This window comes from Pyrgilauda ruficollis, unplaced genomic scaffold (assembly GCF_017590135.1).
Source record: "Pyrgilauda ruficollis isolate IOZ18807 unplaced genomic scaffold, ASM1759013v1 scaffold69, whole genome shotgun sequence".
Taxonomy (NCBI): domain Eukaryota; kingdom Metazoa; phylum Chordata; class Aves; order Passeriformes; family Passeridae; genus Pyrgilauda; species Pyrgilauda ruficollis.
Window position 1 is genome coordinate 978,698 of NW_024528710.1, and position 19,691 is coordinate 998,388.

Here is a 19,691-nt window from a genome sequence, read left to right on the forward strand (position 1 = left end):
TTTGCCTCATGAGGTCTGATGGATGTTGGAAACCTCGGGGTTGCTCTTCCCCCTAAAAAGGTTCAGGATTTCTCCAGAGGAGCCTCAGGCTCTGCCCATGTCCAATGAACCACATCCAACCCCTGGCATGTCCTGTGGGTGGCAAAAGCTCTGGGTCCCATCTTTGGGTCCCAGTGGCACCCAAATGTTGGCATCCAGCCCAGGAACTATGCCAGCTGTGAGAACCAGCAGGAAAAGCAGATTCTGTGCTCAGAGATGATGGATTTAGAGAATCCATCATCTCTGAGCACAGAGATGGTGAAAGGGGAGAACTGAGGGCATGCCCTCCTCAGTTATCAGGGCTGGTTAAATGGAACTTCTTGTTGTAGGGAAGAATTCCAGGAATCAGGACATCAGGAGTTCCAGCTCTTCTGTCTCACTGTGGATTTTAAGCGAGCAGGGCAATGCTGATACCCACCTCCTTCCTGGAGTCATTCCCAACCAACAGCAAAAGGGTCTGGCTGGGCAGACATTCCCCTTTCCCCCGGGGTTATTTGTAGGTAATTTGGATGTTTGGTGTCCCTTTAGTGGGTAAAGATCAGTAAATGGGACTTCCCTGCATCCTGCTGCCTTCAGGCACTACTGTATAACAGAACCCTGAAGAAGTTGTTCAATTCAGGAACATTTCTGCAAAAACACCAAGCATGTTTTACTCTTTTCCTCTGAAGAGGTGAGTTGGTTATCCCAATAAACCCTTGGCCAGCCTTGGGCTGCTGTTACCATCACCAGCCCCACCCTGACAGTAATGCTGGTGGTGTCAGTGATTTCTCTGCTTCCTGGGAGTGCTTTCAAGGTACAGAAATAATAGAAAAATACATTAAAAAATAATTACAGCTGGGCAAGATGAGCTTTTCAAAGCACCAGGGCACCGTGCACAAAGCCAGGGAGCCACAGCACTGGTCCTGTGTGGTTTATAAAAGCCAGGGAAGAAATCCTGGAGCAGAGCAGTGCAAGCAGAGAGTGAGGAATTTGGGAGAGCTGCTGGCAGGGGGGATTTCATTCCCTGCCCAGAACACAGCAAGGCCTCACTCACATTCCCTGCCCGGGGCAGGATGGCTCCAAACCTCCCTAAGGAGGGCTCTGTGCCCCTGGCACTGAGCTGGGACCACTGGGAGCTGGGATTAGGGCACAGGCACTGCTGAACACCAGCCAGAGGAGGTCATGGGGGAGAAAACTGGCATTCAAAACCCAGCTTCCAGGTCTCTCTGTGCCATAAGGTTCAAGGCTAGATCAGAGCAAGGAGTTTTTCTATATATTCTAAAAATATTCTCCTTTCCAGCTTTCTAAACGTGGGCACCTGGAGCCTGTCCTTGGCTGCATTTTAGGTTTGTTTTGCGGTTGTTGTCAACCATCTGAAAGTTTCCTGTCATCACAAGAACATCCATGAGGAGAAGATGACAGGGACATCCCTTCCCAGGGCAAACCAAGCACCAAGAGCAAAGCAAGGCCCAGAGTAGGCAGGCAGAGCTGTCCATCGTGTGTGGGATGATTTCTTGGCTGTCCCTGACTGACCTGGACAGGTCAAATGCCAGGTCCTGCACTTGTCCCATGGGGCACAACAGGAACAGAATGTCCCATGGAACACTCCAGGCTGGGACAGAGGAGCTGGCAGCTGGAAAAGGCCCTGGGGGTGCTGGTGCCAGTGGCTGGACATGAGCCCAGGTGTGCCCATATGGCCAAAAAGGCCAATGACTCCTGGGCTGCACCAGAACCAGAGCAGGGCTTGTCCCCTCTGCTGGCACTGCTGAGGTCACATCTCAAACCCTGGGGTCAGTCCTGGGCCCCTCAGGACAATGCAGTCTGCTTTTTAATTGCTGCTCTCATCTCTTTTGACAATTATTCTGTAAGCATTCACTTGGAAAGGTTCTTAATAAATCTGATTTGGTTTCAGCACAGAAAACCTAAAACCTAAAAAGTTTGGAAAAGTGACTCATGTGCCATGGATGCTCCTGGGAATTGTCACAGTGGGGGCCTGAGTGTCATCAGGGAGCGATTCTTGATTTTCCACTCATTCCCAGTTGGCCTGGATGACTTGGAGGGATTCACACAAGGTTGATAGTTGCTATTAAAGAACTTTAGAAACAACTTAGTTCAAACTGAAAGAGAGGAAGCTTAGGTCAGAGAGTGGGAAGGAGGGTGCCCTGGCACAGGGTGCCTAGAGCAGCTGTGACTGGCCCTGCATCCCTGGAAGTGTCCAAGGCCAGGCTGGATGGGCCTTGGAGCAGCCTGGGACAGTGGGAGGTGTCCCTGCCCTTGGGACAATGATGGGCTTTGAGGTCACTTCCAACCCAACCCAACCCAACCCAACCCAACCCAACCCATCCTGTGATTCCAACTTCACAAAGAGCTTAAAAGAAATACACAGATAACCCCAAACATCCCTGTGAGCACTTAAAGGGATTAAAAGCCATGATGACTGAAAGGAGTTCCTGAAGGGTTTGGAAGGACTGGGATGGGCTGGTTTGGAAGTCCTGGGATGGGCTGGTTTGGAAGTCCTGGAGGGTTGGGTGGGTTGTTTGGGGATGTCCCAGCAGGGAGAGGGACAGTGAGAACAGGAGGGTTCCTGAGCTGCTCCAGGAGGGAACAGAACCCCCGCCCTGTGTGACGCCCCTCTTGTCTCTGCAGTGCACGCCCAGAAGCAGAACCGCCAGACGTGCGTGCGCAAGAGCCTCATCTGCGCCTTCGCCATGGCCTTCATCATCAGCGTGATGCTGATCGCGGCCAACCAGATCCTGCGCAGCGGCATGGAGTAGGGCTGGCACGGCTCGGAGTGGTCCTGGCACGGGATGGCGTCCATGCATGCGCACCCCGGGAGAGCTCCCGCCCCGATCCCACGGCACCGACACGCGGGCACAGCCGGCGCCTGCAGCAGGAGCCGGAGCCAGCAGCGTGTCCTGTGAACCAACCACATCCTTTTGGCAGGGACATCAAAGGGCTGTTCTAATGCTTTAAAGGTTTTGTTTCCTAATGCAATAATCCCACATCCAGGAGTCCCGAATTATTGCTTCGAAACAGCAATGGCAACGCGGAGGACACTTGGATCCGGCGCTCTGCGGTTTGGAGGAGGCCCAGCCTCGTGACTTGTCCTTACCCCAGGGCCCAGTGACTATCCCACGGAGCTCCCGCCGGGCCCGCATTCCCAGGAAGTTGATCGTAGCATTGCCACAAGCAAGTCCTGTTCCTTTTGTTCCACATGTTCCAGCTTCACTTTCCTTTTCCCTTATGACCATGCCATGGAGTTTACGGCATTAGAGGGGAGCTAGAGCATCCTTGTACAGTATTTTCTGAGGAAAAAAGGGGAGAATTTGCCAGCACCATACAAAATGTCTATTTTTTGCTTCATCAGCTCCACCTTTGACAAGAGACTGTGGGGTAGCAGGAGTCTGTTGACCATTTTTTTCCGACTGTGAATCAGGGCTTGAGGAGCATCCCTTGTTTTCCCACCTGGGCATTGCTGAACTTGTGCAAAGTCTTCCAAGGGACTCTGCCACCACCAGCGCCAGCTAAACCTCCCTCTCCTCGGGCCTCTCTGCATATTCAACATTTCCTCTCCAGCAGTTTTACCCTTCTTCTTTATTGGCCTCCAAGAATTTTTTCCCAGGTAAAAATCCTGAGGGAAGCTCTTCCCGAGCTTTCCTCCCCTCTTCTTGCCTGCACAATTTTGATTTATTCCATTTCACGTGGCCCGGTTATGATCTGCAGTGAAACCTCCATGGCAGACATCATCCTGTGGGGGAGGTTTTATTTTCACCCACATGGTAAAGTGTTGATTGACCAGCCAACTTCTCCATTCCCTCCCAGGATCCATCCCACCACCCCCATCCCATGGGAGGCTCCAGCAGGGGCCATTGGAAAAGCTGAGCTCAGCAGGAGAAGAAGGAACCCAACCTGAGCCCACCCCGGTGTGTTTGGAGTGTGTCAGACTTGAGATCTGGGCAGCCTTGGGTGGTTTTCCTGGAATACATTTTAGGGAGCAGCAAGGAGAAGATGGAATGGTGCAGAGCAGGGACACCACACGGGAAGTGCAAGGAGCCAGGATGCCTTGGGAAGGTGTTTTTCCTTTGAAACTTGACACAAATCTGTGCATTTCCCTTTGGATGAACTGTGCCCCTGGGTGTCACACCAGGACAGAGGTGATCTCCTGCCCTCCTGGCAGATCCCAGCTGGTGATCATAGAGTGCTCCAAGGGAGTTCCATGGAGGCACTCCGGTGCTGGAGTGGGGTGGCTGTGCTGGGAGAGCTCCAAGCACACCCAGGAACCCTGAGATGTTGTTCCTGGAAGTGGAGGTGACTGTTCCCTGTGCCACAGGAGGGGCAGGACGGCTCCCCCAGGGGTTGCACAGCCCAGCCTCCCTCATCCCACCCTGCAGCCACTGACTTACACTGGATCCATACCCAACACTCATTCCAGCTCTTTCTTTTCTACCAGTCTGAGTGCCATTTATCTGTATTTTAGCAGCCTAATTAAAAATCTGCTGCTCGTTGTCCTGTCTCCCACCACCCCTTTGAACTCAAGTCACTTTTAGGTGTCTCAGTCTCCCACATCCACCTTTTCCTGCCATTTTCCTGGTGTCCCCTCCATCCCAAAGACAACACCTTTTCCACAGCACCTGAGTTGGTTTTTTCTGCCTTTCCTAAACACATAACTACTGCTTTTCTGTTCTGCTGTAACCAATAGAGGTGAACTGCAGAATATTCCATTAAAAAAACCCAATTTTGTCTCCCAGAAGATGGAGAAATTTCCATTTGTACAGGGCAGCAGCAGAATATCTGTGGGATATTCTGGTGTGGGATTCTCAGAACTGGGGAGCCCAGACACATTTTCTGTGCTGGGCATTGTAGATAATGAGCTTGGAGATCATTTTGAGGAAACTCATCCCCACTTTTAGGTCTCAGGGGTCTGTGGAAAGGTGGCAGCTCTGGGAAAAAAGTCTAAATGTTCCTTGCCACCGAGGAATACTCATTTTCTCCCTGGGATTGTGCTGGAGTGAGCATGGGCAAATGGAGGTGGAGGGGAGGGATGGGGGAGCACGGGGCAGAGCAGTGCCTCCACTGAGCCCAAACCCACAACCCCAAACCAGGCATTTCCCCACATTTCCTCACCCATGTGCCACAAACCCCCAGCAGACTCCAGGCCCAGCAGCACCTCATGGACAATGGTTGTCTGCATTCCTTGAAGCTTTCTGGAAGGCTCCAGAATTGCCTCCTGCATGCCCCATAAACCCTTGTAAATACAGCCATTCTCCAGCCCAACCCTTCCCCTCGCAGTTCCATTTGTAAAGCCAAACCTATAATGAATATATTGGTAAAAGCCATAGCCTGGTGTCAGTAGAGTTCATTGCACAACTCCCCACTGATTTTACTGGGTACAGGATTTTTGGGGCTTTGGGGTGTGATTTTTTCTGTAGGGAACCTCACTTTTCCATTATGAATCAGGGTCATGTCTTGCCAGAGATCTCCTTGCTCTTCCTAGAGCTGCCTTCCTCCATCCCCAGGCATTGAGAAGAGATCCCTTTTTTAATCAGTGGCTCCTGGCAATGCAGGATGGATCAGGCCAAGCTATTTCATTCCCCACAGCCTTCCCATCCAGCAGCACTGAATGTCTTCTACCTCCCTCCCTGACTCCATTTATGTAACATCCATTTATCTCTTTTTTTTTTTTCTTTTTTTTTTTTTCCCTTCTACACAAGAGGGGAAAAATAGGGCTTTTTGCTGCTTTTACAGACAGGAGGTAAAAATAGAGCAGTAAAATTCTGATTGGAACCTGATGGCAAAAGCTGAGGGGGGAGAAAGCAGAAGAATCAAAGACATAAAAATAAAAACCCCACATCCCATACTTTAAGGAAAAAAAACCTTATTTAAGTGCTAATTAACATACTTTAAAAAATACTCAGACTGCAGCAGAGCTGTCAGAAAAAGCTCTAAACTTCTGCTCTTGCCAGTTCCAGGAGGATTGAAGTGTCTTTTCAGCCCTGCAGTTCTGGAGGAACAGGAGATTGCCATGGCAACCCTGGCTGTTCGTGACATGGGTGCCACCGTGGCAGAGCACACATGATCCCAGACTTCCAGCGATGGGCAAACAGCTCCCAGCAGTGGGACAGGGGCTTTTCATGGATTAGGAAATTATTAGGAATTCATGAGCAACTCTGTTGGCTTGGCCACAAAGAACTGTGTGCAATTAAGGGGATTGACGTGCAGGGAAGGCTTCAAGAGGGACATGGTGATTTCAGCCCGAGAGAGGCTTTGGTTTAATTCAGGAGGGAGTGAAATCCACTCAGCCTGAGCACTGCTTGTCCTGGGCTTGCTGAGGACTCTCTGGGAAGGTTCTTCATATGAGGATCAAGCTCTGGTGGGAAGGATTTGGGTTCCTGCTCCTACAGCCCTGATCACCACTGACCTTGGCTTCAGCCACTGGCTTTAGCAGTGACCCTGATCCCGTGCTCCTGGAAAAGCCAGCAGAAGGAACAACAGCCTCACCAATGCTTAAATCATTTGGAGGCTGTAGGGAAGTGAATTCCAGCCAATGCTGCTGAAGGAACACTGCTCACCTGTCAGAGGCAAAGCCATTCCTTCACGGCAGACATGAGGAAACCACAGCTGGGGAGTTCCAGGCAGGACAGGTGCAGTGGCTTTGTCCTGTGCAGCGCCAGGAGCTGGACTTGAGGTTCTTGTGGGTCCCTTCCAACTCAGGATATTCCATGATGGTGGTGCTGTTTGCCGTAGAGAGCCAGATCCTGCTCACCAGTGACACCTGGGAGGTGTCACCTCCAGTGCCACCCATGGGAGCCTGGCCCCTTCACGAGTGCACCACTGAGGAGGAATTTCTGATCAGAAGCAATGTCAACATAATTAAAAGATTTAAATTAGGAAGGCTTGGCTTTGTTAGGACTGTGGTCCTCATGCTGTGGGAGGTGATAGGGAATTAGAGTTCACAAAATAATTCTTCTTCCTGCTTGATGGGCACTCCCATATCCCCCAGTCACTGTCAGCACCTGGGAGAGTGATCACAGACCCCAGGTCCAGGGTGAGCAGGAGAGTGGGAGGGAGGAGCACCCCCAGCTCCTGTCCCTGCTCACCGGTGAGCCAAGCTGAATTTCTGGGTGTAATCCAGTTCATTTGAGAGATTCCATCCCGGTTATCCAGAGGTTTCACCTGTTGGAAACATGCACAGGCAGGGCTGGATGTTGGTTGCTTTAATTCCAACAGCTTGGATACGCCTCTTTATAAGCTGGGCCAAGTAAAGAGGGGTTTAAAATCCAGAACTAGGGTAGGAAGCAAGCAAAGCAAGCCAAGCTAGAAAACATTCCCAAGGCTGCCACTCTGGATGGCTGAAATCTGTTTGGATAAGCCAAGCATCCACTGGTCCTTTCTTCCATTAAAGCTTAGGAATATTTTGTCCCAAAAACTGACTCTGCATCCTCCTGCCTGTTGCAGAAGAGCCAAACATCTCCTGGGCCACCCCTGGCACTGGGAGGTGCTTCAGGTGACTGGGAGGGGCTCCATTCTCAACGAGGGCCCCAGGACAAGGGGACTCAGCTTTTCCCATGGAAAACTCGGCCCCTGCACGTGCTGGGAGCTGCCAGGGCTGTCACCACCCCGAGGTGACAGAAGCACAGCCCCCGTCAGCCCTGGAGCAGCGAGGGGAGAAGCAGTGGGAGGAATGACATTAAAATCTCTAAGAATGAAGTCCCTTATTTTACCCACCCCTGTAATCCATGATTTAGTTCCTGCTTTATGGATGAGCATTTGAAAGAAGAAAAACCAACTCTTCTAAAATGAGAATCTGATGAAGTGTCTTTTTTTCTTGGCTCTGAATCACGCTTCCATTCCACTGATGAAGATGTACAGAACTTGCTGGGTTTCAATCTATTATTTTACCCTCCTGTGCTCTGACAGTGCAATTACATTTCCCTGGCATCACTTAAAACCTGTTCCTTTCCCAGGAATTTAATGCAGAAAAAGAAAAGTTTCACCACATTTCCATATCTTTATGTTGTTGCCTGTTATCAGGATGAGGTCTGTATTTCTCCAGTTCAAGAAGGACATTTTAGGCAGCTCTAGGAAGTGACAAAGCTTCACCAAGAGCAAGGTGGGCAGAAAATCTAAGACCCTTTTAATTGGAAGTGTGATCCACTTGCACCTTTCCAGTGGCAAAAGCCTGGAAAACTGGTGTAATTTGGCATCTTCATTATGAAATAATTGCAGCCCCAGAAGAGGGAGAAAGGAGAAAAAAAGAAATCCTCTGGATCTAGAGCTCAGTACTTGACAATTTGATGATGAAAGTACCACACGGGTTTTTTTTCATTTTCTGTCAAGACTGACCAACATACTTCGTAGCCTTGAAAACCATTGCTAGATGCAATTGCCATTTTCCACCCAATTATTTCCCCAGCTGTTGTCTTCTGCTGGCCTGTCTTTGCCAGCATCCCAAAGCAGCAGCTGGATTTCCCCCACTTTAGGTGAGATCCATGTTCCAGCTTTCCTTTTCCAGCTGGTCCTGTGTCTCCCTCAGCCAACCAGGAGACCTTGGGAAGCTCTGAGGTGGCTCTGGTGCCACCAGCACTTGGGCACGTTCTGTCCCTCCTGGGGCCATTCCAAAGGGTGCAGGTGATGTTGTTGACATCACTTCCCAAATTCCTGCCTCGGTTCCCACTGCAGCAGCCCGAGGGTGGGCTCACATTCCTGAGCATCCCTTCCAGAGCAGCCAAAGCCCTTCCAGCTGTTGTTCCTCAGATTTATCTGGGCTGGGCAAGGAAGGAAAAGCAGGTTACCCATGGGCCCCAGGGTCAGTCAGAAATAACTCATTCGAGTTCATTGGAATAAGCCCAGGACCCAGGCTGTTGCCATTTAATCCATAGCAGGATCTGAGGAATCAATGCCTCCTGATTCGTCTCTAGGAAGGTCTCCACTAATCCCTGTGTCTCCCTTTTGTCACCAGCTCATGTTTTCCAGCCATTTACTGTTCATTTGTAAACTCACCGGGGTTTTTTGGCTTGTTAACGAAAGACATGGCTTTTTAATTAAAGAAAAAACTTCATAAAGTCAGCAGCATAATAGTAAAAAAAAAAAAAAAAAAAAAACAAAAACCTAACAGAAAACCTTTGTACAAAATACTGTAAATATTAATATAAATTAACTGGGCATGCAACTGAAATAAATCCTATGTTATTACAAGTTATCTGAGTGTATAAAGGAGTGTATAAAGGAAAACTGAATGCCATATGTATCAGCTGTTCCCTCTAACCAAACTCTACTGTAAATATATAATCTGTATAAAAATATTTTAATTTTACCATTATTTATGCAATAGAAATAAAGGTTTTTTTCTTTTGATGAAGCTTTTTTCCCTCTTTTGAAGCACTGATATTTATTCATGCTCAAGTACAAGTGCAAAAGCAAGATTTGCATAAAATATTAGGACAGAGACCCTTTATTCCTTCTGAGAGATACATGAACATTTGGGGAGGTTATTTTGCTTTGAAAATAGATTTACATATTTAAAAGCCTGTTACTACAGACGGAGCTCCTGCCTGGAGAAATGGGATCAGCAATTCCAGATGCACAGGAGGCCAAAGGGAGGGACTGAACTTCTCCTCTGGAAGGCAAAGACACAACTGGTCAGATCTCAAGGAGAAAGGTCAGCACTTGCTTTAAAAGCCCATTTTTATCCCTACCAGACAGCCAGAGGCTGATCCCTGAGCTTGGGTGGGCTTGGGGTCCTGATACTGCTGGGAGGAGGATGTTGAGCACAGCTTTAATCCTGACTCTGGTACTGCCAAGGCCAGAGAGCTGCTCTGTGAGGATTAACTGCACTCAGGTGTCCTGGAGAGCCCTTTGTCCCTTAAAAAATCCAGAGCTCTTCATTTCCCTGGAGCTCTGCCTGTACAGGAGCCAGCCCAGCCTGTCCTGCTGGAGGAGGTGACAGTGAGTTTAATGACTGTCACCACAATTCCTGGCACTGGTGCCTGAATTCAGGTTGAAAAGGGAATGGTTGGTGTTGGCAAATCAGCTTCCCCCAGGTGGGGACAAGCCACAGTGGCAGGACAAGGCTGGGCTGGGAGAAAGTGTCCCTGCCCAGGGAATGAGATGGACTTTAAGGTCCTGTCCAGCCCAAACCATTCTGGGATCCTGTGACAGTGGGGTCTGAGCAATTCCATGCAATCCCTGCAATCCAGGCAGGGATTGCCACTGGACAGCGGTGCAGGAAATCCATGTTTACCAAATTCAAAGTACAAAAAAGGCACTGCACACTCTCACTGACCTCTCATGTCAGTGGAGAGTGTTCCAATGAACAGCTCAGGAATGAGCCTGGATTTATTACAGGAATGAATCAAATGTACTGCAGGAATTCCTGTACATTCACCATAGGAAGAATGAGCAATTGGAGGAATTCCCAGCTGGAAGGAGGAACCTGCACCCCACACTGAGAGCTGTTCTCCTGCAGGTCAGTGTGTTCAGTGCCCTCAGTAAAAGCCAGGCTTGTGCCTTGGGTTTCAGCCACCAGAGCTGTCCACACATTGGCACTTGCTGCTCCTCTGCCCATCAGCCCTTGGAGAGGTGAGCACAGCTCAGTGTGACACCACCAGGAAATCACCCCTGACTGCAGGAGAAAAGCTGCTTTAAAAGGGAAAAAACACCCCACAACTGGCCTGAGAGCAAACAGCTTTATCTCTCCAGAACCATCCCACCAGCACAACCATTGTCCCAGCTCCACCAAAACCTGTTTATCTCCCTTGTCATTTTAATACCTCCATTAATGGAGATTTGAATGGCTAATTTAATTCTCTCCATTAATGGAGAAATGAAGGTAAAAACACCACCCAAAAGCCCCATCCTTCAGCCGTGCCCCATCAGGGTTTTTAGGAACTGCTGCTGCTGTGGAACCAGCACTGGCACTGGGCAGGAGCGATAGTGCAGGTCTAATCCAGCTCCCAGGGAGGCAGTGGAAACATTCCCAGACTTTGTGGGATTTGGATTAGGTCATCACACAGCACAGCACTTCACACCCTGGATCCTTGCTTTGTTTAAATGGAGCCTGGCCAAGGCTTGGAATTGAATTACTGAAACATGAAGCCTGAAGAAAATAAATAAACCTTTCCTTACGCTGAGTGAAATTCAGGCACAGCCCCTCTGGCCATGGCTGGGCTCCCCAAGCTCAAACCTGCAGCAGTGTCTTGGTTTGACCCCACACTTTCCCCAGGCAGGTCCAGCCTGACCCAGAGCCCCTCCCCCAGCCCTGGGCTGATCCCAGAGTGGGCAGCAGGGCAGGGATTGGGATTCTGCCCCTGTGCTCAGGTGAGACCCCACCTGCAGAGCTGCCCCAGCCCTGGGCCAGCACAGGCAGGAGCTGGAGCTGCTGGAGGAGCCCAGAGGAGGCTCCAGGATGAGCAGAGGGATGGAGCAGCTCTGCTGGGAGGAAAGGCTGGGACAGCTGGGAATGCTCACCTGGACAGGAGAAGCTTTGGGGTGACTGAATTGTGGCCTTGCAGGGCCTGAAGGAGCTGCAGGAAACATGGAGAGAGACTTTGGACAGGGGATGGAGGGACAGGACACAGGGAATGGCTTCCCACTGCCAGAGGGCAGGGATGGATGGGATATTGGGAAGGAATTGTTCCCTGGGAGGGTGGGCAGGCCCTGGCACAGGGTGCCCAGAGCAGCTGGGGCTGCCCCTGGATCCCTGGCAGTGCCCAAGGCCAGGCTGGATGGGGCTTGGAGCAGCCTGGGACAGTGGAAGGTGTCCCTGCCATGGCAGGGGTGGGATGGGATGGGATGGGATGAGCTTTAAGGTCCCTTCCACCCCAGACCCTTCTGGGACTCTGTGGCCCTGCAGGCTGCCTTTGTTGCTATGATCTCACCCACTCCATTCTCGCTCTTTCCTCATTAACATCTCTAGGAAGTATTTGCTAATGCAAATCCAGAGGCAGTAATTTATTTGGGCCAAGCCAGTTAATCCTGGCAAGGCTCTCCCTTGTAAGTATAGACCAATATCATCTTGTTTTAATTGCTTCTTTCAGTGTTTCTCAACAAATCAAAAACATTTTAATTAAAAAATTCACCGAGAGTATCTTCCGGATCTTTTCCCATTTGTTCTTCTTCCTACCAAAATTATCAGGACAATTGTGAAGTTCTAAAGAAAGTAATTACAGCAGATGTTGATCTCTGCTGCAGCACCAGGCTTGCTGAATGCTGCACATCAGTCCCCTGACTTCTACTTTTTTGCAGCTTTGTGAAGCAGAAATTTCCATCCTTGGTCCTCCCTCAGAAACGAGGCTGTCTGTGTAGGAGCTGGGATGATTTCATTCCACTTTCAGCCAGCTGCTAAGGCTTGGGGAAATTTGGAGGGGAAAAGGGGGAAAAAAAGAGGAGACAGAATTAAGGAACTGCCAGGGATACAGGGATTTGGGCACAGAACAGTAAGGGATGGCTGACAGATGTTTTATTTTACTTTAATACCATTCCTGGGCAGAAAGGCCCTGCTCCACCATCACCTCCCCAAAAGGGAAGATGATAAATCCACTGGAAGTGGCAGTATCAGGCTGAGGATGTCAAGTGCCACGCCTGGCACACTGCAATAAATCTCTTTTAACCCTAATTACTGCCTAAATTTCCCCTTGCCCATACTGACCTGCTTTGGAATAAGCTGTCAGAAATAACTGCCCATGCAATGACAGACAGCTGAGATGATCACAGGGGTGTCACTGCAGACATTAAATGCAAGTGTCAGCACATGGCCCACAACCTGTAACAGGATGCTGGTGGTCTAGGAAAGCCAATTTCAGCATCCTCAAACTGCTCAGGGACACAGAAGGAGCAGTTTTTAATTCAAGGAGCAGTGTCCTCCACCCATAGGGCAAGAAAAATATCATTCCTTTGTTGGAGGAAAAATGCCTCTAGGTCTGAGCTAAAATTATAAACACAAAGGGACAAAACTCTGGGAGCTAAAGTTGTGCAAAAGCTCCAGCTCTTTCTCTATAAAGTTTCACAAAAAATTCAGGTGTATGCCTCCAGCCCATCAGTTTTCAGCCTCTGTTGTGCTGAACTCATGGAGCTGGACCTGCCAGGGAGGTCTCTCTGCACTGCAGACTTCGGGCACATCCCCAGCAGGTGCAGGAATGGGACCCACATGTTTGGGTTTGAGACACCAAAGATTGTAGAATCCCAGAGTGGTCTGCATTGGAAAGGACCTCAAAGCCCACCCAGTGCCACCCCTGCATAGCAGGGACACCTTCCACTGTCCCAGGCTGCTCCAAACCCCATCCAGCCTGGCCTTGGGCACTGCCAGGGATCCAGGGGCAGCCCCAGCTGCTCTGGGCACCCTGTGCCAGGGCCTGCCCACCCTCCCAGGGAACAATTCCTTCCCAATATCCCATCCATCCCTCCCCTCTGGCAGTGGGAAGTCATTCCCTGTGTCTGCCATTACAGCTGGGACAGCAGCAGCTGTCCCTGATCTCTGCAGTGCTGAATTTCACAGACACACAGAGATTGCAGAGCAAGAGCACAAACGCTGCAAATACAGCACTGGGCGTGCTGCAAACACCCAGCACTGGGCTCTCTCTGCAGTTGGGGTCACCCCCTGTAGTGAGGGGTGATGTGGACAAGGCTCCACTGATGTCTCCACTCCTGGCACTGCTCCAGGGGCAGAGCAGAGATGTCAGAAGCACCTCAGCCCCAAGGAGAACACGATGCCACTGAGCCACCTCCGGATGCAGCAAGTTCCAGCTCACAGTGTGTTTCACAGCAAAGCACCAGAACCTCCTTGAAGTGAAAGATGTCACCTGGCGGGGCTGAGAGCCCCCAGCCTGGTACGAGCAGTGCTGGGGGAAGAAGGGTAATCACTGCATGTGAAGCAGGAAAACTCTCAAGTGATTAATGTTTGCAGAGTCTGATTAAATAGAAATTAAACTCATCTGCATGTTCAGTGAGAAATGCGGATGGAATAGCAAGAGCATCCTTCCCATTGGCCTTTGGGGAGCTCATCCCTGGCCTGGCATGTTCACATATGGAGCTGTGGAGATTCCAGGCCTGCACCAGCAGCTTTTACATCTGCAGATCGTTGAAATTAAACTTCCAGAGAGGTGGTTTCAGACAGAGAATGAACATGGAATTCATCAGCCTCAGGTTGCTTGTGGGGAGGACACAGTTCCCTTTTTGCCACATTCCAGTTCCGGCTGCTCATCTTCACTGCACTCAGCTTCCCCAAGCACTCCTCCAGTTTGGGATGGAAGAGACCAGACCAGTTCTGTTTATTTCAGCTGAAATGACCTGCAGTGATTATGACCAGTCCAGCTCTGACCACTTCAGGGCTGACCAAAAGTTAAAGCAGGTTTTCGAGGGTGATTTCCAAACACTTCCTAAACATTGACCGGCTTGGGGCATTGACCATGTCTCTGAGAAGATGAGGTGATCAGCCTGTCCCAGTGTCTGACCACCCTTTTGGTACAGAAATGCTTCCTCAGGTTCCTGGCAATGCCCTGAGGCCTCCACAAGCCCTTGCCATGAAGTTATCAGAGAGACCACAGTGGTGAATTCTCCAAGCACCCTGGCTCTCATTAAGAAGAGATTTCTTCATCTTCTTCCCCCGTGTACGAGGGGACAGAGCCTCATTTCTAAATCTGAATTATCATCCAGAGCCCCCTGGGCTGGCACCATGTTCCTGCCACCGTCTGTGCCTGGGGAGCAGCAGGGACCTCCCTGGTGCAGGAGGGATGGGAGCAGCTTGGAGCATCCTGCACGTGGGAGGTGTCTGGAACACCTGTGGGCTTCTCCTGCCTCGCTCAGGATGGGTCTGGTGACCTTGGGCTGAAACCAAGCCTTGCTTGGGGAGGGACACCTGGTTTCCTGAATTCAGTGGTCAGGAATGGCAATCACCCCCCCCAGGTAGTTCATTATCAGGATGCCAGGATACAGCATTCTCACAGACCCCAGGATAGAGCATTTTTTCTCACCATTTCTCAGGGAGCCTTTTTGAGCACAAGCAGAAGCCTGGAAGGGCTGTGAACAGACGGATCCAGGAAGATGCGTGAAGAACCCAGTGACCAAAGCCCTGGGATCTGAGGGAGAGGGGATGCTGTTTCCTACCACATTGTGTGAGCTCCCACTGTGCTGGTGCCAATTTTAGTGTCTTCTCTCACTTTGAACTGGAGAGAACCTAAAAGCCTGAAAAATACTGAAAATGGGGATTGCTTCTTATGGTGAGAGCAATCTCCAAGTACCAGGAACAGGCTCCAGCTTAGGACCTGTCAAAGTAGACCTGCCAAAATTAAATTTATTTGAAAGTGCATAACCTGTACTTTAATCCTGAAGATCTACAACATTCTTCTTGGAATATTTATTATTTCATATACTCCATTTCAGAGAGGATTTTTAAAATCAATTAACTCCTGTCCTATTCACGTGGAGAGTGATCACAGCATTCACTCCCTCTTGGAGAAATTAACCTTGCAAGTATTTTAAAATTATTGCCCCCTATAAGGAGGAAAATCAAGCATCAGTTCAGAGGGCAGAAGGGAAGAAATGAGAGGGACAAGACTGGGATAAAACTGAAAAAACTTTGAGGACATGGATTTGCTTCTGCTGGTCTCAGTAACAGGCTCAGAGAAAGATGTAATACGTTAGGGCTGCTCCAAAGTATTGGCATTTCTTGGGAAAGCAGTTTCAGTGCTGCCATGATGAACTGCTTAAACCATTCAGGATATGTCAGGCATGAAGCTGGAGTTCAGTTCATAATTGCAATTATTGCAGCATTTTCAAAAAAATCAGAGTCAGCATCCATGAATAAAGACTCCTTTATGGAGGAGCTGGAGAAGACAAAACCATTTCAGGTGATCAAGGAATGGGAAAGAACCTGCAGTTAAACATTATCTCCTTTAACAGCCTTGCTGTACTACAGCACCCCTGAGAAGAGCAGCAGCAAAGGCAAAAGGCAAAGCTGAGGCACCTCCCCCTGTCAGAACCAGGGCCCCAAAAATGCCCCTCAGGGATCAGCACTTGGGGATTCTCTCCTAAGAACTCCTGCTTGTCATCCAGGTGATTTCTCCAGAGAATCTGGTGCCCAGAAAGAGCTCACATGTGGGATGGCACTGGGAGGATGTGAGGCTTGCTGGGCCCCAGATGTCATTGTCCACTCCCACTGTGTGACACGGGGGCTGCTGGTGCTGTGACAGGACACCTCTGAACATCCAAAGGTGCTGAAAGGCCCAGGAGCACATCCTGTTCTCCTGTGACCTCCCAGACAAAGGAGTCAGGGTTTGGGAAGGGCAGGGGAACTCAGCAGGTGAATGGCTGGCTGTGCAGGTGGTGCTGAAGGTTTGGGATCTGAGGATCTACCCTGGAGCAGCTGGATCTGGTGGGAGTTGATGGCATCTACCTGATCTCATACCACGGGCACAACCAGGGCGTGTGTGGGACTCAGGAGGGACAGGGAAATCCCTGCCCAGCAGCCTCTGACCAGAGCTCCAGGGCCTCTTCTCAGTGGCCCCGTGGCACAGCAGCTGCTGGACACCATGATGGCTGCAGAGATGATTTTCCTCTGCTTCCCTCTGGAAGGAAGGCCATGCCAGGCATTCCAGAGGGGCTGTGGGAGCTCTGGCTGAGCAGGACCAAGCAAGAGGCACCTGAGGTATTTGCCCACGTGTCCACACAGGAGACTCTGAGCGTTCCCCAGGGAATCAATGATGATTGTGCTCATTCCAGCCTCTGCCCAGGGCCTTGGCACTGCACACCTGAACCTGCTGGGCACAGGGGACACTGCTGTGGTGTCACTGGGAGTTTGATACCGCACACCTGGACATGCTGGGCACTCAGGGGACATTGCTGTGGTGTCACTGGGAGTTTGGTGCTGCACACCTGGACATGCTGGGCACTCAGGGGACACTGATCTGCTGTCACTGGGAGTTGACCACTGGGAAACCACCACCCCCAGCGGCCCATCACCTGGGAAATGGCTCTTTGGAGTCAAGGTCCTCTCACACAGTACATGTGATGTGCCCTGGCCCCTGTGCCACCCTGGGGACGTGGCACGATGGGGGCTGCTCCACAGGGCCCCAGCAGGTGCCGCTGTCCCTGTGCAGCCTGGGCAAGCAGTGAGCGCACACCGGGTGCTCCCCTGCTCCCAGGCCCAGCCCCTGGTGGGACACCTGGGCCAGGGTCCGTGGCTGCTGCTGGGGCAGTGGGACAGGCCCTGTCCCCTGGGCCCTTCGACTGCTGTCCCACATCCCTGCAGCGCCTGTCCCTGATCCCTCAGCGTCGGTCCCTCATGCCAGCCCCAGCAGCCCCTGTGCTCACCCCTCAGGCCATGCTCAACGCTCTCTTGCGGTGTGTGCGAGCCTCCTCCAGCACCCGCAGCCGGCCGGGGAGGGCCGCCTGAGGCAGCCGAGAGCGGATGCAGCAGTGGGAGGAATTCTTGTCCCAACTCTGGCGGGGCTGGGCGCTTCCTCAGGCCCGTCCTGCTGCTCGGGCTCTGCTGTCAGGGAGAGCTCCAGTGGCGCTGCAGCAGGGAGTGCTGAGAGCAGGAGGAGGACGGAGGTGCAGGAGATCCCCAGGAGGACACAGATCTGGTTTCTGAAGGCAGCCTCACAGGAGGGGATCTCCACGAGCACAGCGTCCGTGGCTCCTGCTGCTCAGTTCATTTCTGACCAGGGTTCAAGGGAGCCCCTGAGGGCCCTGTCCAAGCTGAAGGGTGGGGACGATGGCTTTTGCCCGGTGCAGCTGGCTGTGCTCTGGCCCCGGTGCCACCCTGGGGACGTGTCCCAGCAGGGGCAGCTCCCAAGGCCCCAGCAGGTGCCTGCAGCCCGTGGCAGTGCTGAGTGCTGGGCAGAAACCCCACACCAGGGGATGGCAGAAATCCCTTCACTGTGTTTGTCATTGCTGCAGTTCCACCACAGCCACCCTGCCAAAGGAGCATTAACATTTAATTCTTTTTAATCTCAGCTTTGGAGACACTAACATCCCGATGCCCTCTGAGTAACTGAAAGAGACATCCTTCACACCCTGGCAGAGGCAGCTCAGTGCTGTTTATACTCTTACCCCTTTCACTGGGTTTGACCATGAGGATTTGTGATGGAATTGCTGGAGAACGCCCCTGCCTGAGCTGAGTTTCCAGCAGCAGGTAGAGCTAAACCCCAGTGTTAATAAAAGTCAATGAAGCATCCTCACAAGGCAAACAGTTTCCCTTTACAGCTCACAGCCTCCTCACGCTGATAGAAGATGACAATCACCAGATGTGGCAACATCAGCTGAGGGCAGCTCCAAAAAGCTGCCAGTTCAACACATCCCCTTCCAGTTCCCAATAACTTATTTATACAGTCACAGACATTTTTTAATGCTTTTGGGACACCTTATCTCACTGGCTACACAAATCCTCTTCTGTCTGTATCACGTCTGAGTGGGAAATAATGCATTATTAAAGTCACTGTGACCCCAGGGACACAGGAGCCCTTCCAGCCACGGTGACCTCATTAATGAAAATCCTTTGTATCCAAAGGCTCCAGCTTTGCAAAGGTCTGGTTGCATGGCAAAGAAATCCTGGGATAACAGCATCCTCCTGGCATTCCAAACACGGCCTGCTCCAAGACATGATCTCACCACAAGGTTTTAGTGCCTCTGGCTGAGACAGTGCTGCTCTCTGTGTCCCAGGGAATCGCTCCTTCCCTGGCATGCTGAGGTAGGCTCAGGAGCAGGGCTGGCTGCTTCCACTCTGTCCTGATCCAAACCAGGAGCACTCTGCTGCCTGCCCGAGCCACTGCTCAGCAGGAGGAATCTGCCTGCCTGCTGCCTCTGGAAAACAGATGAGGAATTGCTTTTCCATTGGCATTTGCATCAGGAATTAGGCTGCAGGAGTCCAGCCACGATCACCTCACAGGCCACCACAGGCCCTGAGGTGTCCCCAGTGCCACCGAGGGGGGAGGGCAAAGAAGTGAGACAGTCCCTGATTTATTCCAACCACAGCACTAAACATCTTTCCTCCAGGATTTTATCCTAACTGTGGTTACCCTGGAGCAGTCACTGGTTTTTGACAGTGGCAGTAAGACAGGGCAGTGCTATCAGCAGTTTAATGAGGGGCAGTGCTAATCAGCAGTGTTAATCAGCAGTTTAATGAGTTGTTGGTCCAGGCAGTGCCCTACACTTTGCTGATCCAGGATAACCCATCCACTCCTCCCCATCTGAAGGAAAAAATGCAGGGAAAACAATGATTCTTCCCAGCCTGTGTGAACCTGTGAGTGTCCCAAGCACCAGGAGAAATGTCTCTGTTTAACAAACAGTGCAGTCCTCTCCACTCACCCTCATCCCTCTGGCAGAGCTGATATCCACCAGAAGATTCCAAGGCCCATTTTGGGGGGGGGATCCCCATTTATCTTCCATTATACCCAAATACTTTTTTTCCCCAGAAATCTGATGCACAACTTGGTACACATCTGGCACAACCTTGGGTATGTGCTTAGCCAAGTTCTTATTTCCACTAATTTTTCACTGAATCAGAGGCAGAGCTGCCCTAAACATAAATAAAGAATTCGTGGTCACTCTGAGTCCCACAAATTCCTGGTATCATTTCCCTTGCAAGAGTAAATGAGTGTAAACAGCACAGTCTCAATCTCTTCTGGAGCAGGAGAACATCACATTCCTCTTATTTGGTTTGGTTTTCCTATCACTCTCTG

General features: G+C 50.9%; 2 protein-coding genes across 3 annotated transcripts in view; one reads left to right on the forward strand and one right to left on the reverse strand.

The window, feature by feature from the left end:
- Positions 1–3,082, forward strand: part of CALN1 (calneuron 1) — a 139,133-nt gene extending 136,051 nt beyond the window's left edge. The window contains exons 5-6 of one of the 2 annotated variants that reach the window (XM_041484929.1): positions 1,195–1,197; positions 2,665–2,823. In XM_041484929.1, the coding sequence (XP_041340863.1) occupies positions 1,195–1,197; positions 2,665–2,792 (131 nt within the window). In that variant the 3' untranslated portion in view covers positions 2,793–2,823. Of the gene's footprint in view, positions 1–1,194; positions 1,198–2,664 lie in introns of both variants that reach the window. The other variant, XM_041484928.1, reaches the window with a different exon arrangement.
- Positions 3,083–17,325: 14,243 nt separating this feature from the next.
- GALNT17 (polypeptide N-acetylgalactosaminyltransferase 17) overlaps positions 17,326–19,691 on the reverse strand; it is a 225,535-nt gene continuing 223,169 nt past the window's right edge. Inside the window, exon 11 of the mRNA XM_041484915.1 lies at positions 17,326–17,400. Within this exon, the coding sequence (XP_041340849.1) occupies positions 17,326–17,400 (75 nt within the window). The remainder of the gene's footprint in view (positions 17,401–19,691) is intronic.